The 27436-nt window shown below is 35.5% G+C and overlaps 3 protein-coding genes across 5 annotated transcripts; 1 reads left to right on the top strand and 2 right to left on the bottom strand.

The window, feature by feature from the left end:
* Window positions 1–1026: 1026 nt before the first annotated feature.
* On the bottom strand, window positions 1027–5223 carry LOC123550890 (tubulin alpha-1A chain-like). The gene is made up of 4 exons (XM_045339360.2): window positions 4391–5223; window positions 3792–4014; window positions 2397–3390; window positions 1027–2036 (listed from the first exon to the last, which is right to left on the bottom strand). Exons 1-4 carry the CDS (start codon window positions 4391–4393, stop codon window positions 1895–1897), a joined length of 1362 nt encoding a protein of 453 aa, XP_045195295.2. The 5' UTR covers window positions 4394–5223; the 3' UTR covers window positions 1027–1894.
* Window positions 5224–5719: 496 nt separating this feature from the next.
* LOC123552631 (antifreeze protein Maxi-like) lies at window positions 5720–8183 on the bottom strand. The gene is made up of 4 exons (XM_053540022.1): window positions 8150–8183; window positions 6789–6929; window positions 5995–6320; window positions 5720–5947 (listed from the first exon to the last, which is right to left on the bottom strand). Exons 1-4 carry the CDS (start codon window positions 8181–8183, stop codon window positions 5720–5722), a joined length of 729 nt encoding a protein of 242 aa, XP_053395997.1.
* Window positions 7025–17828, top strand: LOC123550888 (nephrocystin-3-like). 3 transcript variants are annotated; one of them, XM_053540253.1, is made up of 11 exons: window positions 7025–7138; window positions 9466–10086; window positions 10985–11190; window positions 11624–11737; window positions 12666–12818; window positions 13305–13526; window positions 13656–13768; window positions 14197–14217; window positions 16094–16236; window positions 16534–16637; window positions 16801–17828. In XM_053540253.1, the coding sequence occupies exons 2-11, from the start codon at window positions 9521–9523 to the stop codon at window positions 17583–17585; spliced, it is 2427 nt and encodes an 808-aa protein (XP_053396228.1). In that variant the 5' UTR covers window positions 7025–7138; window positions 9466–9520; the 3' UTR covers window positions 17586–17828. The 3 variants fall into 3 exon arrangements, with proteins under 3 accessions (XP_053396228.1, XP_053396227.1, XP_053396229.1); XM_053540252.1 differs by having other exon boundaries at window positions 7065–7192; XM_053540254.1 differs by lacking the exon at window positions 14197–14217 and having other exon boundaries at window positions 7065–7192.
* Window positions 17829–27436: the final 9608 nt, after the last annotated feature.

Genomic DNA, 27436 nt, shown 5'->3' with positions numbered 1-27436 from the left:
ATAGTTTGTCTTCCGCCTCTTGACTAGTTGAACAAGTTCGAACTCATTATGGGCTCATGTTTTTCAACCATGTCCTTTACCATGTTATAGTTGTCTTCCCCCTTGACTGTCGGCCAGCAATGTTTGGGATTTTTTACACATAGCTCTTGTCCGTTCCTGTAATAGTTTGTCTTCCGCCTCTTGACTAGTCGAGCCAGTTCGAACTCGTTATGGGCGTCATGTTTTTCAACCATGTTTTTTTTACCATGTTATATTTTGTCTTCCGCCTCTTGTCTGGTCGGGCCAGCAAGTTGTTGGGATTTTATACAGCATAGCTCTTGTTCAGCTTTGCAAAAATAAACTTTGTACCTGCATATATTTTACTCGATAATGTTTATGTGACCTGGTACAGCCAGTCAGATGCAAAGACGGGGATTTCATCTGTCCGACATGTATATATATAGTCTTGATTAACTGCCCCTTCACTGTCGATACATAGTACGACGGGAACCAGACTAACATGTATGGTGAAAGTACCGAACGATAAGTCTAGCCGGGCAAGCAAGTTGGTGGTATTAAAATGGTCATTATATGAATATTATTATACATTCAACTTTATGATGTTGTCGGCGTGTTACAGAACATCTCAAACGTTTGATAATGGTTGCTTTTTTAGAGATTTCCCCGGACTGGCTCGTGTATCAGTGTATCATCCAGGGCGCTGTATGGCAGTTTCTTGTCGCCTGGATATAGATAACTCTTATTTTTCGTACAGTTTAATGTAACTTTGTTTTCAGGTATTTTGTAAATAAATACCCTATATTCAATTCATACAGATGTTGCGTTTTCTATACAGATTGATGCACAAGCTTCCTTTGGGGAAACAATTAGACACAAATGCCTAAATTTAATAAAATACGTCAGTGAATGTGGAAAGAAAATAAAAATGAAAGCAAAGGATATAAAAATCAGAGGCTAATGGAACTTTAAATATTCATTACTTTTCACGTCTAAGAACTTTGAAAAAAGAATAAAGAAATCGCTGTATTTTCAAATTATTTCTTTATCGTTTCCTTACCTTAAAGTTGAGAATAATAAGTATTTTGATAAGAGATAGCAATTTGATTACAATAAATGATAGGACATTATTTTATACAGAGCATATAGCAATTTCGTACTACCGTCCACCTATAATATATGTTTCATTTTATAACAGTTTGTAATTACACCCCTTTTTATATTAATTTATGTAATATTTATGTGATATTTACATATTTGGATAATAGGAGGTAATACTAATTCTACAAGCAATCTTTTCTAACGAATATTAGCTAAACATGTAAGTGGTAATGGAAGTCTCTGATAATTTCTTATATATGTATGTTCATCAATAGTATACTTACCCTAAAATACTTGGTAGAACATGTTTAAGTCCTCATTAAATATAAATAAGTGTTAATGAACAGACGTTAAGGTTTCAAACATACCCACTATATGATAAACAAGATTGACCTTCTTTAAGGCAAAATATAAAAAGACTGATTTGTGTCTAAATTTTAAGCACGAATAAATACAAAGCACGTTATATCGTGCATTGCTACCTGCATAGCCCTGTGTGTGATTGTGCTAAAACCCTCACCATAAGTCCTTTGACTTATTCAGATACTGATGCACGAAAATAAGCAATAACCATCTATCATTATGTTATTCTTAAAATTTATATTTTACTTTTGTTTGATCAGCACTAAAATGGAAGCATCATTTACCATTCAAAACTTGAGAAAAATGCAAGCTTCCAACATCAACTGAAAAAAATGAGAAAAATAATAATCTCACAATAACTTGATAAAAAACCCAGGAAAATGTTTTGTGGTTGTAATACTCCATATTCCATATTTGCAAACACTCATATAGTTCAATATTCTTCTTCTTCTTGCTCGTCTCCTTCGCCGTTTTCGGCTGAGTCCACACCGACTTCTTCGTAGTCTTTTTCGAGAGCAGCGAGATCCTCTCGGGCCTCCGAGAACTCGCCTTCCTCCATACCTTCTCCTACGTACCTATGATAAAATTAGGTGCATGTAAGCTACAAATCTTTTTCAGGTGAACGATAGATTTTGTCAAATATATAAACATATAGACCCTTTTGCAGTTTTCATATTCTTCACGTCTATAATTTTAAACAGTATGTATTTTACGTACGTACATACAGACAATAATTTTATGTTAAATATTTAAAAATCGTTATTTATAGTTAAAAACTGGGAAACGCCAGTCAGTCAGTCTTTATTTATCACTTCCATACCTCTCCAATTTACTAATTTACTCTTTCGAACAATTTGATTAGATTTCATACTAAAAATCAATCAATCTACCAATCACTGACTAACAGATAACAATGTGTTATAAACCATTCTTACCAATGGACAAAAGCTCTTTTTGCATACATCAAATCAAATTTATGGTCAAGACGAGCCCATGCCTCAGCGATAGCAGTAGTATTGCTCAACATACAAACGGCCCGCTGCACCTTGGCAAGGTCCCCACCTGGGACAACAGTTGGTGGTTGGTAGTTGATCCCAACTTTAAATCCGGTTGGACACCAGTCAACAAACTGTATTGTTCGTTTTGTCTTGATTGTAGCAATGGCAGCATTGACGTCCTTGGGAACGACGTCCCCGCGGTAGAGCATGCAGCAAGCCATGTACTTCCCGTGTCGTGGATCACACTTCACCATCTGATTAGCCGGTTCAAAACAAGCATTGGTAACCTCGGCAACGGAGAGCTGCTCATGGTATGCCTTTTCGGCGGAGATGACTGGAGAGTATGTAGCCAACGGAAAGTGAATTCTGGGATAAGGTACAAGATTCGTTTGGAATTCGGTCAGGTCAACGTTCAGAGCGCCGTCAAATCTTAAGGAAGCTGTGATTGAACTCACAATTTGACCGATAAGACGATTCAAATTGGTATATGTCGGACGCTCAATATCTAGGTTACGTCGGCAAATGTCGTAAATAGCTTCATTATCGACCATGAAGGCGCAGTCAGAGTGTTCCAGAGTCGTATGCGTGGTAAGAATAGAGTTGTAAGGTTCCACAACGGCAGTTGAAACTTGCGGAGCCGGATAAATTGAAAACTCGAGCTTTGATTTCTTTCCATAGTCGACTGACAAACGCTCCATCAGTAAGGACGTAAAACCAGACCCTGTTCCGCCACCAAAGCTATGGAACACCAAAAAACCTTGAAGACCGGTGCATTGATCAGCAAGTTTCCGGATCCTGTCCAACACAAGATCCACAATCTCTTTACCAATGGTGTAATGGCCTCGAGCATAGTTATTTGCGGCGTCTTCTTTGCCGGTTATCAGTTGTTCTGGGTGAAATAATTGTCGATATGTACCGGTGCGAACTTCATCTGTAAATGTGAAGTAGAGCTTGAAATTCCTTTATCTATCGAACAAATTTTGTTGGTAAAGTTTCGATCGTTATTAACGGCTGATTACTAAAAAGGTATTGTCATATCGTGTCATTTACCAATAACAATGATCTGATCATGAACAATTAAACGTTACAGATCAATATCCTACATTAAAGAAAAATATAGGTTCTTTCCTTTTCTTCACTATTTTAGATATATTATTTTTTCAGATTTAATTTCATCTTTATGTAGAAACCTGAATAAAGTATTTCTGAAGATCTTTTATCTGATTTGCCCGTTTTTAGTTGATTGTATGTTAAGATACATGTATAAAATATAAAATAGATATTTGTTGTGAAGTACTTTCAAGTTTCAAATATTATTACACATTTACTTACCTACAACTGTTGGTTCAAGGTCTACAAAGGCAGCTCTTGGCACGTGTTTGCCGGCTCCAGTCTCACTGAAAAATGTGTTAAACGAGTCGTCTCCGCCACCAATAGTCTTGTCACTCGGCATTTGACCATCGGGCTGTATCCCGTGTTCGAGACAATATAGCTCCCAGCAGGCATTTCCAATCTGGACCCCGGCTTGACCGACATGAATTGAGATGCATTCACGCTGAAATTAAAGATACTTATTTTGAAAACAAAACAAATAGTACAATATCTACAAAATTTGAAACACTTGAGACATTTTAAAAGAAGGCATAACATAGTCTGAAAAAAAAAATATTGCGTTAATCCAGTTTGAATTATGAACATATTCAGTTTTGTATTTGTCGTAAACATTTTGTTAAAATCCATTGCAGTATTTTTATTCAGTTAAGAAACTCAAGAAAGCAGGTATTTTGCATTTGTTTTGAAATGTGTGTATAAATTACACAATTATCTTCAGTCTGTTGGCGTTTATCAAGAATAGAATTTTTACAGACTCTTTATACAGTTACTCAACATCAGTTAATGAAAACAAAAATAAAACGATTTTCTAAGCTTACCATATTTAAATTGTATAATTGAGCAAATCCGACCTCACTGTCCAATGAAGAGTCTGCGAGGAAACAGTAATGTTGTCCTAGATACAGTACCTTATATACTCGCGTTTAAGATGTTGTTAGGCTGGGGGACATAAAGGTTTAGGTAATGGAATTGTAAAAAGATGTTTGTCGTTTGACATTTATATATACACAACTATAGCAATACAATAATACTTATATTTTTGTTGGGGCTAACATGATGATTTGACGTTCCACCCGGGAGACAAGTACCACTAAGTATCGTTGTTTCGCCCATTAGCCCTGTAGAATCCTATGGGCGAAATTAAAAATTACGATACAAAAGTGCGATATTATCATTTTTTCTCTCGTTATTTCACCCATTAGATCGAGGAGATTGATAATACGCTTTTCGCTTTCAAAGCCTTTTGCAATTAGAAAAACCGTTAGCGATCAGTATGGATCCTGACTGCGCGGATAGACAGACTGTTCTGGATCCATGTTGGTCGCAAAGCCACTTTCTTGATTTTCTCATTGTGCGGCTCAATTATAATTGAAATGTTTTTTTTTTCAAATTTATTAGACAATGTACCCCTGTTTACCTGAATATTCGCATTGAATTCACAAAGACCCGAAGAGAACGTTGAAGAAAAAAGATAGTTAAGATTTAATGAGATGGGTCGTTTATTTTCGTGCCGATAGGACAGATGGATACACATGTAATTAACATCAATGAGGTTCAATTAAAAAATAAATAATTCTCTTTCGTGACTTAACCAGTTAATGTATAAGAAGACGAGAAACGTTTTATCCGCAATCTTTACTGAACTTTAAACAAATGGCCTGTTATAAACTGCGAGAAGATGAGTGCATTCAGGTACACAGCATAGACAAATGAAGAAATCAAAGTGAATGGCTTTGCAGAAACATGAACATTTTATTCAGTGGGTAAGTTTTACCCGCCACACCAATAGCTGCATATAAGTCTTGATGTTCCCCATGTGCCATATAATGCCACTACCTTTCAGAAATAAACAATGCTGAAAGGTAAAAAGTAAAAGTAAAACGTATTAAAAAGGTATAAAATAATCGTTTTTTTTATGAACACATATTTCAGATAAAATAAAAACATGTATGGAATTAGCATATTCGATACCTCATGTATATTGAGGTTTTTATTGTAATAATTAAAAAAGAAAGAATAAGGTCAGTCATTTTATGTATATACCTTAAAGTTACAAAAACATACAAGATTACGTGTACAAAAAGCTATATGTGTAAAATACTTCAGTGTTTGACAAAAATGATGTAAAGGGCGTGAATAATTATTGATCAAATACCGCTGCTACTACAGCAGCTGCTGATTCTGCTGCGCTGTTGTGCTGCTGATTTTGCTGCCACTGCTGTTTCTGTTACTACTGCCGCTGCTGCTGCTGCTGCTGCTGATACAGCTGCTGCTCCTGATACTGCTGCCACTGCTGCTACTGATACTGCTGCCGCATACTGCCAATGCTGCTGCTGATGATGCTGCTCCTGATACTGCTGCTGATACTTCTGATACTACTGATACTGCTGCCACCGCTGTTACTGATACTGCTGCCGCATACTGCCAATGCTGCTGCTGATAATGCTGCCACTACTGCTGCTGATACTACTGCCGCTGATGATCCTACTGCCATTGCTGCCGCTGATACTGCTGCCACTGTTGCTGTTGATACTGCTGCTGCTGACACTGCTACTGCTGATACTGCTGCCGATGATACTGCTGACATTGCTGCTGCTGATTCTGCTGCCGCCACCGCTGCTGATACTGATGCCACTACTGCTCCTGATACATCTGCACTGCTGCTGTTGATACTGCTGCCACTGATACTGCTGCCACTGTTGCCGTTTGCTGCCGCTACGGCGGCTGATACTTCTGCTGCTGCTTCTACTATTGATTATAAGTCTACTGCTACAACTGCTACTACTTCTACTGCTACTTTACTACGCCTTCTTCTTCTACTACTACTTCTATTACTACCACTACTTCTATTACCACTACTACTACTTCTACGATTACGTCTACCACTACAACAACCACCACTACTAATACCACCACACACCACTACCACTACTACTACTACTATTACTACCACCACCACCACCACCACCACCAGTACTATTACTACTACTACTACTACTACTACCACTACCACCACCACCACCACCACCACCACCACAACTACTACTACTACTACTACTACTACTACTACCACCACCACCACCACCACCACCAGTACTATTACTACTACTACTACTACCACTACCACCACCACCACCACCACCACCACTACTACTATTACTACTACTACTACTACTACTTCTACGATTGCTGCTGTGGCTCTGCTACTGTTAGTACTAGTACTACTAATACTACTACCACTTCTACTATAATGTCTACCATTACCACTACCAGTACTAATATTACTACTACTACCACCACTAAAGTTACTCCTACAGCGTATACTCCCCCTACCACCACCACTACTACTACGGACTCCTACAAAAAAAATAATACGTCTACCACAGTACTGCTACTTCTACTTCTGCTACTATAATTATTAAAGCTGTGCATAACGACATTTTATAATAAACCCGGAAGTGTAAATAGCTGACCCCACATTTAATCATTTATATAAAGCACATACTTCACCGGGATCCAGTTGTATTCTTAGCAGTAGTTTCGCTTTCGACTACCATTTCACAAAGGTAAGATGTGTTTTGTGTTCTATTAATGCAGCTGTCAAATTAGCATGGAATAAGGTACGGATTATTTAATAGTCATGTTTAATTGCATTTTAATTGATCATGAAATTGATTTTAAGTTATTAACTTTTATCCTGCCACTATATAACTATAGAAAAACAGAATGAAACTGAAGTGTTTTATTTTATTTATGTATTTATACCAGTTATGAAATACTACTTACTTTGATATTGGCTATGTTAGGAAATGAAAGAAAACAGGCTACTTTCGATTTGTGGTTACGGCGAAACAGGCACAAGACCACAGTTATTTGCCCTTGGTTGACACGGAAGTGGTTACGCGGAAAATAGTTCCTCTGTTTGATGGTGAATATTGGTGAATTTTTGAGTGAAAGACCTGCAATAAATGGCATGATTTAATAGAGGAGATATGAAATAGTAGGTAAATGTACAATTTGACAGAATGAGAATGTCAGAATATGCATAACATGACTTTTTGATAGGGCCTGTTTTGCCTGTTTGCGGCCATCTAGAGAGTATTCTTCGTAGGCATGTGATTTGGTTCAAAATGGTGGAAAAAAGAGCCGGCCAACCCAATGTTTACTGTGGCTGGAATTTTTTCTCTTGAATAGTTCTGTTGAGTTCAGGTATTTTTATGGGGTTTGGAATGGATGCAAAATTGCTATAGTTTCCAGTGCCTATATAGAACATATAGTAAAAATAACTGTGGTCTTAGGCCATTTACCCAGTTGGTTTCTGATAAATGCTATATTTCTATAGCATACGTATTATAAACACTGCAAATGTTTTTCTTCTCAGGTTAAGTATAAGAGCTGTTTCTTTTCACATTTTCTTTCTAGAGGCTCATAGTTATAAACAAATAAGGCACTCGCAGATTTGACTGCTTAAAAATGACCGAGTGATTAAAAAGCGATTAATTTTCATAGGCATGTATTGATAAAACCAGAGCGTTGAACGTAGCTATTCTTTTTATATGAACAATATTAAAATGAACTGTAAAGGAAGTAAATAGCTTTATCGGCTTGCATTCTCGTGCTTTAAATTTTTTTTGCTTTTGTTTATGTATAGACATGATATTACTTTTGGCACAGGATATGCAGCTTGTATTAAGAATTGAATTGTAAAATATTAATAAACTTTGATAATGTGGCAGTTGACCTTAATACAATTGACACAGTAGGGATAATACGCGTTTTTTTTGTGTATTAACGTCTGCAGAAGCCCGCGGGATTTTTTGTGACCGAGACCGAAGGTCGAGGTCACAAACATATCCCAAGGGCTTCTGCAGACGTTTATACATAAAACAAACGTGTATTGTCGCTATTTTTGCATAAAAAACATTACACGACGACTTAATGCATTGTTTTCATATGTGATGACTTTACGATTCCGGTACATTTTTAGTTACCATTCGGTTGTTCTTGGTAACGGTAAACATGTTTTAAATATCTATAACCAGGGCACACAGATCAACAACACTACCAAAAGCGTGATTTGAAGGTTTCTGAGCATCTTATTTTTATTTCTAGTTTTAACAAACGTTATAGTACGCATAATTTTGCATATAACTTAAAAATTTGAATAACAGGAACACAATTTTAAGAATAATAAATTTACATTCGAATTATTTTGAGTACGAACACATTTAGAGTACTGATGAGTACGAGGGTAGTGACAGCTTTCAAGGTTTATTATATGAATTCTGTGAAAAATCAGGTAAAAACATACCGACTGATACTAACAAAAGTCATAAATATAATACCTAAAAACGAGCAATAGCACAAGTTACACGCGATACTTATTTATTCACAGTTATTTACAATAACTGAACAGACGCTTTGTAAAGGGAGTGAACTCTAAGAGAAGCTAGTGCGTACATTGATGGGGGCAGTACGTTTGGGGTTGGAAACTGATACAGCTAAACATACTATGGATTACATTGTATCTATAATGCTACAAGAAGAGGTTGTTATGGAAGAAACAAGACGCAGATGCCAAATATCAGTCTGCGCAAAAATACATACATATGTCCCTGGCAAAGCATTTCAAAAATAAAAATCGGGTATTAACAGCACGTGAATTGCCTTGTTTGCACACGAGTTTTCTCCCGTTAATACATGGGCGGATCCAATGAAAAAAGTAGTTTTTATGCAAGAATGTTTATTTTCCAATACAGGTAAATCCAATAATTGCTTTGCTATAGATCTATGACCAATTATCTTTGAATACCCCTGGCTTTACTGGACTCAACTGCCACATTATCTAAGTTTATTAGTATAAAGCTATAACATATTATCTCTTTACAAACAGAAATGCTCTCGTTTGCTTGTATTCACAACAACCGCTCTTCAACCAAGCAATAAAGATGGAAACATCTGAAGATGATTTTGACGTTGATGTTGAAGCCGACTTTATTGGGAGAGAGACCGACTTGAAGAAGATATATAAAGCTTGGGGCAAACACAGAATATTTGGAATATTCGGACTAAGATCAGTAGGCAAGTCACGATTAGTGAAAGAGTTCTTAACTCGCAACAAGTCAAAGGAAGACGTTATTGTAAATGTGGATGTGAAACCACTCTCGAATATCAGTTCGCTATATTCCCACATATGCATAAAACTTGGTATTGGAACAGAGGCAACTGCACATGAGTCTGACAGATGGATACATCACATTGTTAGTGAGCTTGTAAAAAGGTCCGAAGAAAATCTTATCCTTGTATTTGACAATACCGAAGACTACCAAGAGTTTAAAGGTACAGCTACCCGAGACTCCTTTCTGTCACTTTGTGCACATGTCATCAAAAAATGTTCAAATGTCAAGATCATTCTTACATCAACTACAAGAGTTCAGTTTGCTGGACTGGGACACGCTTACTTTAGCTACAAGGTTTTGCCTTTAAAGCGAACAGAAACAAGCCGATTGTTAAGGTCAGAGATATTTTGCCTTCTGTTTAAGATGGAAATTAATAAATTATTCCAGACTTAAATATATTCTTGGTTGATTGATGATATGTATTCGAGTCTTAATTTTCCGCCTTAACATCATTTGTTTGATGGTTTTAAGATAATTATTCCCCAAAGTCTATAATATGAAAATACTTTTTAACGCAGTCAAGGTTCGGTTTGATTGGGTCTATTTATGGGGATTATGAAATGTGCAAAAGTTTGCTGCTTGAGGGAACTGAGCACAGTAAACACAGCCAGAGCTACATATTGCAAAGAAGGTCAATCACAGAAATGTAGTGGATAATTGCCTCATTTATCTATCAACAAGAACATTTTAATTTTATGAAATATATGAAAAATGGGAATGGGCTTAAAAAGGGGAAGGGTGGGTATGAGCAAAGTTAGTAACAAGGGGAGTGCATAAAAAGCAGCATCAAATAAGAAAGAGACTTATTGTGAAAGGGTCAAATACCATTTTGCGTTGTCTTGTAACAAATTTTCAAATTTTACACATATTTGATTAAATTTTCCGTTGTTTATTAACTACATAATACATAATTGTAATATCAACATTTGTATTATTAAAACATCCCCGGCTTGTTATAGGCGGGACTTTAAAGTACATGAACAAAACAACATAACAATATTATTTTGATTGGTAACGATACTTTCTTTCAACTTACTCCGTACTTAAAGAATTCACGTATTTCATATTCAATGTTGGAAACAAATCTTAAAACGTATTGTGTGAAAATGTATTTAGCTTATCAGAGGAGTAGAACTCTATATGACTTGTCTTTCGTTCTGCTACATACAAAGATATGTAAACAAATGTAAATATAAATGAAAATTTGGTATAAGTATATATGTTTAAATCTAGATCAATGACTTCGGGAACCGATCTTGGAGACTATGAAGATTCTATTGTAAAGCTAAGCGAGGGCTTGCCGCTGTTGATACTGATGATAGGTTCTGAACTGACGGTGGATGACGGAATGCTTACACCTGAGGATATTGTGGAATGCCTACTGACGAGCCGGCTCAAAACTTTGAGTAGAGAATTTTATCCAAAAGAGGACAGAGTCGGTATGGAAGTTGTTTTACATAATTTTTGACACGATTGTTGATAATCACATAACATACGAAAGCAGAGCAGTTCGTGCTTAAGTTTTCTTTTGTGTATTTGTAGAACTTATGCAATTTAGAACCTTTGCATAAATTCATAAATACACTAAATATATCGTTAGTAATGAAACAAATTACATCTTACCTCTAGATGCTTCAGGTTGCAATTATTTTTGTTTATAGCAAGGATTCAAAGCCATACCAATAACGCTCTCAACTCAATAAAGATTGATAAATATTTCCAGCGTATGATATATTCGTCTATTTACTTCGGATGTATCACGCAAAAATAAAAGATACATCTTCGGAAAACACAGAAACATATCAAATTATAAATATATGTAAAACTTGGTGATATCAAGGCACTGACACATATATCATGAATGTTTTACAGCTGATGTGTACAAAGACTTCATAGATCGACTGGCTGAAAGGTACAGAGAAAACCTCACTATTCTAGAGTATATTCCAGGAGCATTTAATGTGGACCAAGTTAAACAACTTCTTGGTATATATGTTTATCGTTGTTAATACTTTACAAATAATGTTTTGGTCATTAGCCAGTAATTTTAAAATTGGTTTAAGGGCTATTCAGGTTATTTTTCACAAAATGTGTCCATGATTTAGTTTTGGTGAAACAACTAATGATTTTGAATTATCTCCCTTTAATGGGAACAAATGCTAAATACGGCCGATTCTCGCCTATTCCGGATACGGAAACCACTTTTAACGAGTAACCGAGTACTCGATCGAAAAAATTGGCGAGTACACGAGTACCTGAATTAGTACTCATTGCCAATCCTAATTTATTTATACCGATTTTCTCAGTCAATGAATGTTGTTTTATCGAGAACATATGGCTATAGTCATCTCTATGTGACTGTATATGTATATATATAATACCAGATTTATATAGCGCCCTTTTCATGATCAATTTCACGTTCAAAGGCGCTTTACATAGTAGTCTCGAAAACATATGACAAATCATCCAAATCCAACTCTTATGAGCTTACATTATCTGTGGTAAAATATTGGATAAAAACAGCGCAATATGGAATTTCAAAGCAATTTTAAGCGTTATCCTAACCCGGAATTCGTAGGTCAGATTAGCAAAAACATGGTAATTAACATGTGCGACATCAAAGTAGAAATATATATTATGTAATTACATATATCGATAAAATACGATTAATATCGTTCCTATAATAGTTTGAAGTATTTTTATTTTTACCTTTAATCCACCTGTATATCCTTTTAAGGCTGCTAACGACCATATCTTATAAGTTCGTGCAACACACATAATAGTAAAAACAATATCAGATGTTTTTGACAGCGTTTTAAACGTCTTTATCAATTTTCATAAAATTCTTCGAAAAATTAATAATAATAGCTTTAGCAATTTCGTTCACATATGATAAACATTTCATTCTATTAAGATGCTGAAACAGAGGCAATAGTGAAACATGACACGCTAAAACCAATTCTTGGGCGACATTTTCTGAGTTACGATCCAACAACTCGACGATTCAATATACAGGGGATATTGAGAGAATGTCTTCAGTCGTACTACACTATAAAAAATCTACCAGGTAATCTCTAAATTTTAAGCAAATAGTTTAGGATCTTAACATATTGAACTTTATATATGTCATGTACAAGTTTACTTGTTCTGAAGTTACAGAAAGACTTTTAGCTGATACTGATCGGAAACTAAAGCTTGAAGCAAGCTTATCGGGGCAACCTACAGTCCTGTCCGCGGTAAGCATTTACTAGTTTTTTAAGAATATGAATATGGTATGTTTTTGGTCAAATTGCGGAACATTTCTTTAGGTACAGGTGTAAAAACTAGTCTTGCGGTACATCACATATACATTAGTCCTTGTTTCACAACATTTTAGCTTTACTGCATCTGGACCTCTATTCATTTGAAATTATACTTTTGCTTCGGTGACAGACACTTTTTCATATTTATAAACAGCTTAAGAAATCGTTACACCATAATACATCATAATTAATCCAACAAGATAAGAATATGAAATTGCATCTAAAACAAGGACAATTTGTGATCATTTCAGAAGTCAGAGCTAGATACTGCAAGATCTTCACGGCCGTAATGGTGAACATATCTAAACGCATTGGCACTACACAGTACACAGAGGCAATGGCGGAATTCACACTGGAGCACCCAAACCTGCAGAAACTATTGACAGATGTGAAACATACAAGACAAGACACCTATCACTTCTTCATAAAGATTGCAACTGATTGCACGGTATTAGTTGATCAGTTTATGGCAGGTAAATAAGACAAACAATTTCTTAAATTGATATGTTAGATCCAATTCCTTAAATGCCAAGTGATTATCTGAAATGCTATGTATTCTGCGAAGTAATGTCTGTTGAACAAAAGTCTTGACTTTCTTTAAGGTGATGGTGAAGACTTTTACCAAGGTTGTATGAGGATTGCAAACATGTACGGTAAAGACAGAGATAGAGCAAACGTCCATATTGCTGTTGGCAGTCTTTACACGAATATAAAGGTAAAACGTGTATTTTAATTTTCATAATAATTACGAAATGAACTCGTGCTGTAGTTTGTTTTGACATTGTGACGTTATATTGTGTATAAATTAATATAAATTATCCTGCCTATTGAAATATGTATGAATGAAAAATCTAACTGGCTTTCCTTAGTTTAAACATACTAACATAATTTTGAATTACTTACTCAGCATGTACTGCCTGTTGAAATATACTAACTGAAATGTGTATGAATGAAAAAAAAAACCCAACTAACTAGCTTCCTTACTTTAAACTTACTAACATAATGTTCAATTACTGATTCAGCATAATAATTACGCATAACATTTTAGTATGACTGCTTGAAAGGGAATGTCTGTAAGTACCAATTATGTATAACTGTTAACCGATTGATATACTACTAATATGTGCATGTATTTCCTTCTAGGGTCCAGGCACTGCGAAACAAGTATATTCATTTGCAGATCCCCTCATGTTTATGCTTAAAATATTTTGCGGTCGCTAAATGTATGAAATTGCTAGATATGGTAAAGTTATATTCCAGTAGGGACATTGCAAAATTCTAGTGCTATACATTCTTTGGTCATATCGTACTATCGTTATAATCTTTGTCTAATAATTGTACTGATATATGAAAGAAAACGTTAATTAACGTCTGAACATGTAATGCTTATTTATTTCTATTTCATCTAATGTTTTTAAAACGATGACATTTTTCGTTCATTCTCAAGTATTCGTGTAGATGTCCTTATTGGAATAATGTCTAATTTTAGACAAGCTTGTACGAGTAGACTGTAGATTTATATATACGTATAAACAGTTTCCTGTTTTTAGAATATACCCTGTATTGTATACATCCGTCGCCGAAACGTTCTCCTGACTGCTCTGAAAAGTTATATTCGTGGCTTAACGTCCGGTGTTGCAAGCGAAATCCCTAGCTTCTTAATTATGTAAAAGCTACATCGAATTTTGATTTCTAATATGATCATTATAAAGAGTATAACGCGTTCAAGTAAAACAATGATAGCAGACTGTATACTGAGTTCTTTCCTGAGCGGTTGAACACCTTAAACGCCCCCTCTGGGCACCATAATCTCAATATATAATAATAACGCACTATTATAGGAATACTTCAGACTTTATTCCATATAAACAATATTATATAAAAGACAATGAGATAAATGTTTTTGTCCATAATTTAATATAATGATTCGCCCATCTTCTACCAAAAACATTGTCATTTGTCATTTATACTGACTAAATTATTTCTTGGTGTGTGATGAAAATGGTCTCCATGACCGAGTGATTTTAAGAGTTCACTGACTTCGGAATACTTGCTCTTCACCTCTGTGGGGTCGAACCACCCTACTCCGGTCATCATATGGAAGCCACCCAGCTTGTTTGCAGAAGCTCGATTGTTTTAACCTAGCGCCACCGGAGCCAGAAATAATGCATGGAGGGACATCTGGGTCTCCCCTCGTAATTAAAATACAAAAGAAGTTTAGAATATGCTTGCCATCTAAAAATTAGAAAGTTAAATTAAGTATATCGAGAAGAAAGTTTGGTACTTGTAGAAAAGCATTCTCTCGAGATTATTACATATAAGTTATGTGCTTCTATGTTGTGAATTTAGCTTGCTAGCCTTTATCTCTAACCTGCTTATGCTCTTCAAAACCTTTTTGCAACACAGATTTTATCATCACCTAGATAATTAATTCAATAGAACTTGTACTAGTACATGTAACAATATTCTTTGGAAGATCACCTGCTTGTAAAATATTATCTATAGACTAGTTTCACTTTAAAGTTGTAACAGTGTTTATCATTTCTGTAAATACAGTTAAATTTTTGTAAATTCATTGATATTGCCTATACTAGTAATACTTAGGAACAATTTATTTGTTATATGTTTTATACCTTGTATGTATTACCTATACTGTGTTGGTGCGCCGTTAAACCCAAATAAATAAATAAATGTATGTATTTCGTAAGGCATTATTTGTTATAATTTGTTAGACTTTTTGGCCGTTAAATTACAAAATCAGGACTTTTGATAAAGTTTTACATATTTTTTTTTAACTGTCCGAAGGGTGTTCGAAATACGCAAACTGGCTCTTCAACTTTGAATCAAAATATGCAATGTAATAAAAATGATACCATTATAATCACTAATTTTGTGTTTATTTAACTGCTGTGCCATAACACAGTACAAAAGTATATATCATATAATAAACATAGCTGATTAGGTTTGAAGTAGGACAGACGTTTAAGTATTTTTTGTACAACACTCATATTTGAAAATATTCTGCTTTTGTATTAATAAGGGACATTTGGTACGAGGGGCAGATAATTACGACTCAGCCATAGCTGTTTTTGAGAAATATGGCAAGTCTCTGCGGCTAGCGACAGCATATCAAAGAAAAGGCTGGAATTTACTCTCCCAAGGCAAAAACTTAGAGGCAGTAAAGTATGTATGAAAGGCTGTAATTTATACACACTAGTCAAAAGCATAGAAACAGTAAAGTATTATAAAGGCTGGAATTTATATCTACAAGGCAAATCATAAGGCAGTAAAATATGCATAAAAAGAATTCTTTCAAAAACAACCAATAACTACTAGTATAACAATGTTTCTACATTTTGTAGTAGACACTATCTCGGTAACATTGATAAATTTCGTGACATATTTAACTTATATGATATATAAATATCAAGTTAGAACTCATTAGTAGTACAGTGTGTAAACACAGCATTTTATTTTCAGGTTTTTGAAGAAAGCTTTTGGTTTGTCAGTTTCTTCTGGGAAAGAATACCAGTCAATACTTCTGCAATCTCTGAACAGTCTAGGCCTCACCAACGCAGTCTTAGGTATCATCATTTCAGTTATACGTGTTACTTTCAAAAGTATACAGATTTATTGCATACCATTGTAATCCCATCTTTTAATAATAAATGTGTTAGCTGACTCCCATATTTTCTGTACCATCAGTCAAGTGATTTGGCATGTAAGTTAATCTTTTACACATTACAGGACGTTTCGAGGAAGCGGAAAAGTATCATTTTGAAAGTCTTAAACGACGAAAGGAAATCCAAGGAGAAGATCATCCCTTTGTTGGAGCCTGTTTAAACAATATAGGCATAATGTATTACCAGAAAGGAGACTCACATAAAGCCCTAAAATTCTACGAAGAAGGCCTCGAGATAAAGAGGAAATCTGCGGCACCTGTGACATCACTTGTAAATTCCCTGAGTAACACAGCTAATATGTACAGCGAAACAGGAAACTCTAAGAAAGCCCACGTACTGCTAGATGAGGCAACGGAACTACTGAACAAGGAAAAAGTTCCATGTAGAGACTCTACTGCTCTGATATATGATACAAAAGGCAAAGTGTATAGGCGTGAAGGTGCCTTCAAGTTTGCAGAGGATGTGTTCCAAAAGGCTGTAGATGTAAGGAAAGAAATATCAGAAGAAAATGTAGTATACTTGGAAAGTTTGGTACACTTAGCTAATATAAGTAAACGTCAAGGAAATTACGTTTCTTGTATAAAAATTTCCAACAAGGCTCTTACAATAAAGGAAAAGGCCGAAATTGCAATGCCACAACACCCATTTATCAAAGAGTGTTTAGAATGCTTAGCGGAAGTCTACAAGAAAACAGATGATAAAGTCAAGTACAAGGAAACACTTGAAAAACTTGAATCAGAACTTATTCGTCTTGAAACAGTTCACCTTGATCACGGGAACGAAAAAGACCTATTTAAAGTCAGAACTCAAATACGTGAAATCAAAGCTGAACTGGAAATGGCTTCATAACTTTAATGTTTTAGTAACGTCAGAACAGAATTACAGAGTTGTATATTTTTACGGACAAAAACCATAGCTATTGGAGTCTTCTGACATCTTAACAATAATTAACATTTTAGTAAGTTCGGTCTTTTTCGGTTAAAATTGAAATCTGTGTCAGAAGAAGTGTACTTTCAAAGAAAAAGTAAACCTCTAGTGTGAAGCAGTAATGATTAAAAGAAACTGAACGCGAAAGGCGATGTATATACAAGACATATGGATTTGTTGTCAAATTGCCATCGGAATTCCTCTTCCTGTTTATATAGATGTCAAGAAAGAAAAATTGTGCCAGTTGTACTTGAAATTGACACACAATTTGTTAAGAAAAAAAGCGTTTGCCAAACACTATGATGAAGATATTTGTAAGCTACACTCTAGCCTGTCAATTAAGTTGATGTATTCTGCATAGAAACATCTGAATTTTCTCGTAATTACAAATCCGAAAAAAAATTATAATAGATTCCAGTTTTCCCTGCAATATGTTGATGTTTGCCGAAGGTGTTATTTTAGACAAGCTTGCCACCATTCGAAATATATCCTTTGCGTTATGTAATAGTCCCTGTCCTTGAATAACATATCCTGTTCATGCTACAGGTACAGGGGGGAAGGGTCGGGTGGGGGGGGGGGGGGGGGGGGGGGGGGGGGTGGCCTTCATTTGACATCTAGAAACCTCTCCAAAAAGCAAAAAGTAAATGAGTTTTGAAACTGACATAATATACACTGCTGTCATTTAGGCTGATTCGTTGCATTGATTTCAGTTTCCTCTTAAGTCCGAGCTTGTTTTAAATCCCTCTCTAAGTTTAACGTGTCGGCGATGTTATCATCACAAGCATTTATACCAGGATGAGTCTTATCTTTAAACAACAAAATTATTATTTCAACTTGAAATGAATTTGAATCGGTACCGACATACCGAAAGGATCTAGAACAGCAACTATTTTCTCTAACCTTTTTGCCAAAAGAGGCACAGAGGATATTACATGAGTGCGTTTTCATATTGAAATTATAAAACAACAAAATGCGAGGCTCTGGATTTGATATCAGTTAAATATGTAAAATGCAAGCTTTTCCTGGTAAACTTTCTTTACCATTTATAGACCAGGGGCCGTATTCATAGAGCATCTTAAGTATAAGTTTTGACTTAAGTTGAAGATTTTACTTAAGTGTGTGGTGATTTCAGCTTAAGTCTAAGTAAAAAAACTTAAGTCCTATTCGTAAAACAGCTTAAACTTAAGATACGTAAGAAAAACCAAATAGCGTCGTCAGTACGATTAAAGTGTTGTTTTTCAGATAAAAGCACTATAAACATAATTGTGCATGTTGTATCTGTCTGAAATTAATGTGTTTTTTTTTAATGTTTTCGTCCACAATAAAAGCCAAGAATTACTTATTAAGTTGTTTTATGAATAACAAATATACTTAAGTAAAATAAATTTCTTACGTAAATAATCAATTTCTTATACTTATACTTGAGATGCTTTATGAATACGGCCCCTGGTCAATTCGACCAACGTATGCTATTCTTAAAACGAAGTCTACGCCAAAGCTGTATTGCGCTAGTGTAATACCAAATTTATGTGAAATTTATTTCACTCCAACGAAGTAAAAAATATGATAAACAGGAAAACTTTTAAGGCCGACAAAAAGGTCTTATAAAGGTCACAGATATCATTTCTAAGAAACATTAAAACGCTTTTTTACAATATTTTCCGTTATAAAGATACAGATACAACAATTGTAGATAATTGTATGACTGAATATATATATACACAGCTGACGTTTGTTTCTATCTGAGCAAAGGATAACATTCACTTACTTGCTTCTCTCATTGCGGTGTGCCCTTGGGTAAGGCACTTTATTGCGATTGCCTCAGTCGACCCATCTCTAATAATTAGGGCCCAGCTGTAATAATTAGGGTCCCGTCTATTGGGATATTATTTACACTTCACACAAGTACAAGTTTATCAGCAGTGCACATAATTTGCCATCATATCTTCAAAACTGTACAAGATTACTGATGCTTACTGCGTGTTAGAATAGCAACAAATCGCAGTTCGACTGATAATATCAGTTCACGCATTATTAGAAAAGTTATGAAATTGCATACATGCAAAAGAAATTCTTTGATATATGGTCGAAACCTACCTACTAAATCTTTATTTTGTCAAGGACCTAAATTTATTCCTTTGCGTCATCAATGTATAATACCAAGTTTCGCTTGATTAAATCAGTTTTCAAGGTTTTATGGCATTTTTAGTAATGCGTGTCTATACGACAACTTTCGTCCAAAACTGATGTCGCGACAGAAAATTAACCAGCCTGAGCTTGTTTTTGACTTATTTTATATATTTTTATTATAATTTGAAAGCAATTTTTACAATAACATTTTGACATATACCAAATGTCCCTTATGAAAGCTATAAATGGGCAAAATTTAATGCACTTTCACTAAGTCTTATAACTTCCAGGCATTTCTCTAACGTAAGAAAGTTCCGTTTCGACATTTCTCTATGATAAGTAAGCACTTAGTAACGTCTGGTCTCTTTGATGAATTTATATCAGTTTGGTAGAAAAATGGGATAAAGTTGTATTTGGTGAGGTGAAACTCAGTTTTAGCATGAGTAGTACAAAATGGGAATGTAGGTTGTATTTGGTGAAGTGAAACTCAGTTTTAGCATGAGTAGTACAAAATGGGAATGTAGGTTGTATTTGGTGAAGTGAAACTCAGTTTTAGTATGAGTAGTACAAAATGGGAATGTAGGTTGTATTTGGTGAAGTGAAACTCAGTTTTAGTTGGAGTAGTACTTCCAGGTCAGTGTGATTTTGATGTGATTTTACGGTAAGCAAATGTGACAAAAGAAATCACTCTTAGAAGAAACATGACCCCTACTTTTTTTTTCACTTTCTATCAGTTTTATCATAACTCTTTAGAATGAGGTAAGGATTGTCTCTGAAATGGGTCTAGCTAGTTTGGTAATGTCAGTTTAATATAGAGTATATAGGGAATATTATTCATTGGTGTGTGAACCTAAGCCTGTTATATCTGGTTTTCTTAAATTTCTTATATATTACAATCATATTGCGTACAGACACAATATAGGAAAATGGCGCGAATAAAATGGTAGTCGCATATTGGCGGATACAAATAGTCCTCCGTTCTTTCGCTCTGTTGAGCTATTTTCCTTATTTTCCATGCAACATTTTTGCTAAAATCACATGACAGATCTATCTTGACATGCAAATAGCATTTTCATAATGAAAAAACCACATGACAGAATCTTTCATGGAATCTTAAATCATACACCACCACTACAAGTTGGGCTCTCATTTGTTAGCTGACATTGCAGTTTGTGTGTTTGACAAAAATAGTTTTCTTGCATTAAACATGACCCCCACTTTTTTTGAGTTTTATTCAGCACTGACAATATTTTTCAGGAAAATGTAAGTTACAGACATTTAAAAGGGGTCATGATGTGTGCTGCGGCCATTGGAAATATGTCAGTTTCATATAGAATAAAGAAGAACAGCTATTTAGTGTGTTGTAACCATATAGGAAAATTGGACCCATCGTAAAATCACCAAAAACCGATAATAAGTTTGGCCAGATAAATCGGCTGTCGTTACTGTTCGGTAGTTTTCGTCTACTCCGTTAATTTAGGCCGATGTCTAACAAGTGATCCCTTCTTCGCCAATGTACCGTTACATAATTTAGAACAAAATTTGGAACAAATCGGAATCTAGATGGTATATGATGGAATAATCAGATTACCTTTATAACGGTATTCTCAAAAAACACATTATTATAATAATCACTTTGCAAAAATAATTCGTACTATCTTACAATCAGATAGAAGCTCGCTTTTACAATACTTTGTTTGATGATCATGATATGAAATAAGGGTTTTAAATAGTTTTGTTAATCTATTATTATGTCGTGAGCCGTATCTATCCTGCTTTGAATCTTATGCCAGCTCGAAGATAATAAACCTGAAGATCGAAAAATTCAAAAAAGCTTTTAATTTCATGCCAGCTCAATGATTGAAATTCATGATATTCCAAAAGTAGAACAAGTAGAATTCCGATCTTGTATTGAATGAGCAACCTGTTTAAAGATTAGGGCCTCCGTGGCTAAGTGATCAAGGTCGCTGACCTCAAATCACTTGCCCCTCATCGATATGGGTTCAATAAATTCTGGAAAGTAGATCCCTCGGAAGCACCGAGAACAATGCAAACAGTGAAAATTGCAGACTCGGTTTTATTGAGTCTGTTCATGAGCAGTAATGGAAAATGCAACACTGCCCACGCCCCCTAGCACCGGCTTAAGCAGTATTCCAGCCATACTCGTGGCGTTGAATTCTTCATGTGAGGAAGCAATCCAGCTGGCTAAAGGAAGGCCGGTGGTTCTACCCAGGTGCTCGCTCGTGATGAAATAATGCACGGAGGGGGACCTGGAGTCATCCTCCACCACCAAAGCTGGAAAGTTGCCATATGACATATAATTGTGTCGGTGCGACGTTAAACCCAACAAAATAAATAAAAAAAAATAAATGTTCAAAAATTTGTACTGATTTTTTTAGTCAAATATGTAGTAAGCAATTTCGAAAAAAGTACAAATTTTGTAAAGCTGAATTGCAGCTGAATTGCAATGTAATATTGAAACTGCGATCTGTCCAAGATTATAATTCAAAGATTAAAAGTCGTGCAAGATCGAATATATCGAAAAACTTCGGCAAATATGCAACAGTCGATAGTACATCTTAGCTGATACTACCAAGCCTCTTGTGAACTCTATGGCTACATTGAAAGTAGGCTAATGTTACTCGCTGCTGTATGGAATTTCCAAAGACACACCGCAGAAACTTCAATGTGTACAAAACACAGCGGTCCGCATTATAACCAAGACTCCGTGATACAATAACATCACACTAGCCTTGAAGGAGTTGCATTGTCTTCTGATTCAGCACCAAATTGAGTTCAAAATCTTCACACTTACTAACAAAGCCATGCACAATGAATCTCCCAAGAACACAATTGATATGCTGGACATGTGCAAGCCCCGCAGAGACTTAAGGTCGGCAAATGGCCCTGTGTATTTGGTTGTACCGATGAGTCGAACAGTAAAGTATGGTGACAGAAGTTTTAAAGCTTTCGATTGCCCTCCCAGCAAGCATCAGAGCATTCAAGCTCACTGTCCGCATTTAAAAAATCTTCGAAAATACATCTCTTTCACACATATCATATAAAATAACAAAATCTGAAATACTGTTTAAAATGGCGTTAAACCAAAAACAAACAAACAAGATTAACAAAATCATGACAGGTTTGTTCCGTGTTGGGAAAGGGATTCCTCTCTATTAATAGTGAATGGAATGTTATTTAACATTAATTTATAGATGATCTTGTCTTATTTACTATTCCTTTTAATCTTTTTACATGTATATATGTATACTTAAGGACAGTGAAAACGCCCGCCCGCATTATATGCATTTTATTACATGAAAACAAAACACTAACGACTCCATCAGATATAATTATATCATAACTTTATTACAAAACGCAAACTTAACAACTGAAAATAATTCAAAATGTTTAAAATCAAATGTACACCAGTCCATCGAAGTACCTAAGGTGAAAATCCCAAAATCACACTTTTTTATCACAGTACTGCAAACTTAACAAAGGTAAAAAACCAAAATAAAAGTCCAAAACAAAGTCACTCATAAATGTCTATTCGTAATGTCACCGTCGGGATCTTTAGAAACGACAATGTCCTCCATCAGCGTCTCTTACAAATGTATATCGTCGCCTCATGGACCTTACTAGGGTGCGGATAGTCGCCTGTGGAATCTGACGCCATTCGGCCTGTAGTGCAACCCGAAGTCCTTGTACGTCACGAATGTTTTGTCTCTTCCGAATCCGCTGCTTTAAGTGGTCCCAAAGGTGTTCATTTGGATTTAAGTCTGCAGACATGGATGGCCAGTTAGCAAGAAGCTGTACCCCGTTTTGTTGCAGAAATTTCAAGGATTCTCTCGCCACGTGCGGTCTAGCGTTGTCCTGCATAAATAACTTCCCAGGATGCTGCTGAACGAATGGAACCAGGACAGGCTGTTGGACGGTATTAATGTACCGTTGAGCATTCAGTCCTAAGCGGCGTCTCCTTCCTCCACGTCCCACACCTTGATCCAAGAAAACAAGATATGTCCTGTCGTTTGCAGTTATACCTGCCCATATCAGAGTCGACGCTCGTCCGCTGCGCTCCTCCTCCACGACACAGCTATCCCTGAACCTTTCACCACGGCGGCGATACACACGCTGTCTTTGGTCACTTGAGTCGACCATTACTTTGGTCTCGTCAGAAAAAATAACGTTGTCCCATCTATTTAAGCGCCAACGGGCATGGGCGGCTGCCCAGCGTCTTCTTGCAAGTCTATGGCGTGGTAATAAGCGTGGGCCACGGTATGGCCTGTGACATCGAAGACCAGCATCCCTCAAACGTCGGCGAATGGTGCGAGCAGAGACCGTCGGATTTCGGCGTCCTGGAATAGTTCTAGCAGTTTCTGCTGGTGTCCTAAACCGATTGGCAATGTGTACCAGGCAAATGTTGATATCTTGGCGTGCTGTCGTCACCCTCCGCTGGCCTGGTCTCGGTCGGTCGTTGACGGTACCAGTAGTACGAAAACGCTGGTGAAGCCGAGAAATTGTAGACCGATGGACACCAAAACGGTTGGCGATTTGTTGGTAAGATACACTAGCCTGAATCTGTCCTAAAGCTACCCAGCGGTTATTTCTTTGTAGAACCATTGCGTACAATTTGCTAGCAAGTCTTGAGTAGTTTTTTCAAATTTAGTTCCTTTTATAGAAGAAAATTGTGTGTGCATGTAATTCCATGGGAGCTTTTGACAAAACATTACGATTTCTAAAACTGACCATTGGCATAGTTTAATATTCATTTTCATAAAGATTTTAATTGCTCATTTGTGTCTAACATTTCTAGAAAGGTGTGAAAAACAAGTTAATAATTAACAGTTTAAAAAGTTAAATAATTTCATTTCATAAAGTAACAATGAATTTGTTCATTCTGTTTTCTGTTGTGATCTTATCACAATTAGCCATAAGTGTTACTTTTGGTTTTTGGGGTACTGTCTTTATTACGCAATAACTTCTTAACTATGCAATCAGTTTTCATAATTTTGGTATCTAAATGACCGCAATGCATTCGGTTTTATGAAACTGTGAAAAAAATATTTATAAAAAAAATAGTTTCCTTGTTAAAATGCAATTATCCCGACCGTGCGTTTTCATTGTCCTTAAGTATATTTATGTATGTGTTCTTTATGTCTTTGTTAAGCACTTTTGAACGCACATATTTTATATGACAAGAGTTCTATATAAATGTGGTATGATAATTCGTTGATTTCTCTCGATCTTAATTTCAATTTCCGAGTTTGTGCATAATTCAATATCAGCGAAATTCAACGTCATCCTTTCGAGAATTTGAATTTCGATCTTCTACTTCCAACTTGCCCAAAATAAGCCGCCTCAAATTTCAACGTTTTGAAACTTTAAGTCTTATTTTCTTACACGCACGAAATTAATTTCAGTTCCTTAAGATTTCAATTACGACAGACTCGATATTCAATGCTGGCTCGAATAAATCAATGAGCATTTCAGTATCGAGCTTAGAGCAATATCGAAATTCGGTGCGAAATCGAAATTCTTCTTTTCGAAATTTAAAATTTCGATCCTCAAGCTGTCTAAAATTGACGACTGACTGTAAACAAAATCATATCATGGAGCGACCCCTAATTTGTAAATCCGTACGTGTGTGCAGTTTAGCGGGTGAGAAGACAAAAAGTCTTTATCGATAAGAAACCTAAATACAAGCTATGCTTACGTAGGTAGCATCAGCGAAATTTATGACGGGCAGTGGGAGGAACGGCTTCACGGAATTTATACCTTGCTGGAACCAGTTCTCTTCAGCGTGGGTTGCAAAAACACAAAGACAATTTTGATTTTAATCGACTTTTTATACAATTTTGATCAGTTTGCTTTAGAATACTACACAAATATCATTTACATTACGAAAGAAAATATTAAAAAGACTGGGAAATTTACTTAGTTAACCAGGTTTGGACTTAATTACTATTTTACACGATGGAAACAAAGAAGTTTGGATTCTAAACAAAGAACGTTTGACTTTCTTTATTCAAACTGGAAAACTCAAGAGTTACAGTCGCAATTTTAGGACAGCTTTCTTCGTACACACAAGCCTCGTGTTGTTGTGCTACAGCTAGGGCAAAATGACATTGACTCAGGAATACAGCCACTTGAAGTTGCCAGTACATTAGAGGAAATAGGTTTAATGCTGCAGAAAGACTATAACGTTGTACATGTTGTTGTGTGTGAATTATGCACACGCTCAAAGCCGAAAAGCACAACAGAAGAACAATACGAGTCAAAACGGGTGCAAGCAAATCATATACTTAAAACTCTGCTGGAAGACCACAATCACATCCGTTACTGGAATCACAGACGAATATTCCGAGCCCAAACACAGATTTTTGCCAAGGACGGGATCGATCTGGGCCCATTTGGTCAGAAACGCTTCTACAGGTCGTTGCGGCATGCTATTATGACGGCGATCAGACAGGCTTTATGATTTTTTTTCAGGGGAGTATTTATTTACATATATGACCCCATGAACTATATTATAAAGCATTACAGGGAATAATAAGTCCCAAAAACAAGCATTTTAACTAATTATTTGTATAGTTTACAGATAAATGACCTGATAAATGAACTCAATATTATGTCTGATTAATTATTTAGATAATATATCTTGTAAAAAAAAGGATATATATATTTATACTAAAAAATATATATATATATAGTTTTATATATATAGTTTTAAAATTATAAAAAGAAAAGAAAAAATGACTTTTATATGACTTAGCAACTGACATGGCTATAGCTAGCTGTACACTTAGATAACAACTCCTCTATAATAAAATTATAAAAAAACAACAACAACAAAACAACAGGAAATGTAGACTGCCACAGCATGCGGCTCCCCTTTTTAATCAATCTATGTAAATGCTGTTTTTATTTGTGATTTAAATTTTATAGCAATACCACATGTCATGAACTAATGATTGATGTCCTTATGATAATAGATTATACCACAAATTTATAGAAGCATTACTTCAAAAATCACTAATCGGCATTTTATTAATGTAAGTTTATTAATATAGGTTGCTTCTGGTAACTCGTGGCTTAACACGGACACATTCTATGAATATGTGATTTTTCACATGTAGTGTTAGTGTGTTGAGCGTATGATTACCATGGGCACATTTTGTGAATTCTTTGTGGTAGGTTACCACGTTCACCGACATGTGATTTGTGACTAATCTGTGCAAATATCACTTTCTGTGAGTCTTATGACTTTACCACAGGCACATTTTCTGTGTAAGATGTACCACGTTCACCGTCATTTGTTGTGACTATACCTATATTATAGCACTTTCTGTGGGTCTTATCACAGGCATGCATTCGTGAATTTTTGTGATATGTTTACCTTGGTCACTGTCATGTAATTTGTGATGATCTATACATATATCACTTTCTGTGAGTCTTTTGACTTTACCACAGGCACAACTTACGTATTGGTGACATATTTCATACAATCACTTACACGTGAAGTGTGATTATGTACATATGCATTTTATAACTTTCTGTGAGTCATTTGAGATGTTGACTTTACCACAGGCACACTCGGTGAATTTGTAATATAATTTTAACAATGCTTCTACGTTTTTTAC

Source organism: Mercenaria mercenaria, chromosome 4, assembly GCF_021730395.1.
Source record: "Mercenaria mercenaria strain notata chromosome 4, MADL_Memer_1, whole genome shotgun sequence".
NCBI classification, from domain to species: Eukaryota; Metazoa; Mollusca; class Bivalvia; order Venerida; family Veneridae; genus Mercenaria; species Mercenaria mercenaria.
This window is presented reverse-complemented; position numbering and strand designations above follow the sequence as displayed.

What these genes read in the sequence shown, in the direction of transcription:
- LOC123550890 (XM_045339360.2), bottom strand. An exon ending in CCTTGAACCAACAGTTGTAG is followed by an intron (nt 3,391 to 3,791) that starts GTAAGTAAATGT and finishes TCACATTTACAG; the next exon opens with ATGAAGTTCGCACCGGTACA. An exon ending in AAAAGAGCTTTTGTCCATTG is followed by an intron (nt 2,037 to 2,396) that starts GTAAGAATGGTT and finishes ATTTTATCATAG; the next exon opens with GTACGTAGGAGAAGGTATGG.
- LOC123552631 (XM_053540022.1), bottom strand. Translation starts at nt 8,183, where the DNA reads ATGCAAGCCGATAAAGCTATTTACTTCCTTTACA. An exon ending in AGCTATTTACTTCCTTTACA is followed by an intron (nt 6,930 to 8,149) that starts GTTCATTTTAAT and finishes TTTTTTTTGTAG; the next exon opens with GAGTCCGTAGTAGTAGTGGT. An exon ending in TATCAGCAGCAGCATTGGCA is followed by an intron (nt 5,948 to 5,994) that starts GTATGCGGCAGC and finishes CAGTATCAGTAG; the next exon opens with TATCAGAAGTATCAGCAGCA.
- LOC123550888 (XM_053540253.1), top strand. Translation starts at nt 9,521, where the DNA reads ATGGAAACATCTGAAGATGATTTTGACGTTGATGTTGAAGCCGACTTT. An exon ending in CCAAGTTAAACAACTTCTTG is followed by an intron (nt 11,738 to 12,665) that starts GTATATATGTTT and finishes CATTCTATTAAG; the next exon opens with ATGCTGAAACAGAGGCAATA. An exon ending in GTCCAGGCACTGCGAAACAA is followed by an intron (nt 14,218 to 16,093) that starts GTATATTCATTT and finishes TGTATTAATAAG; the next exon opens with GGACATTTGGTACGAGGGGC.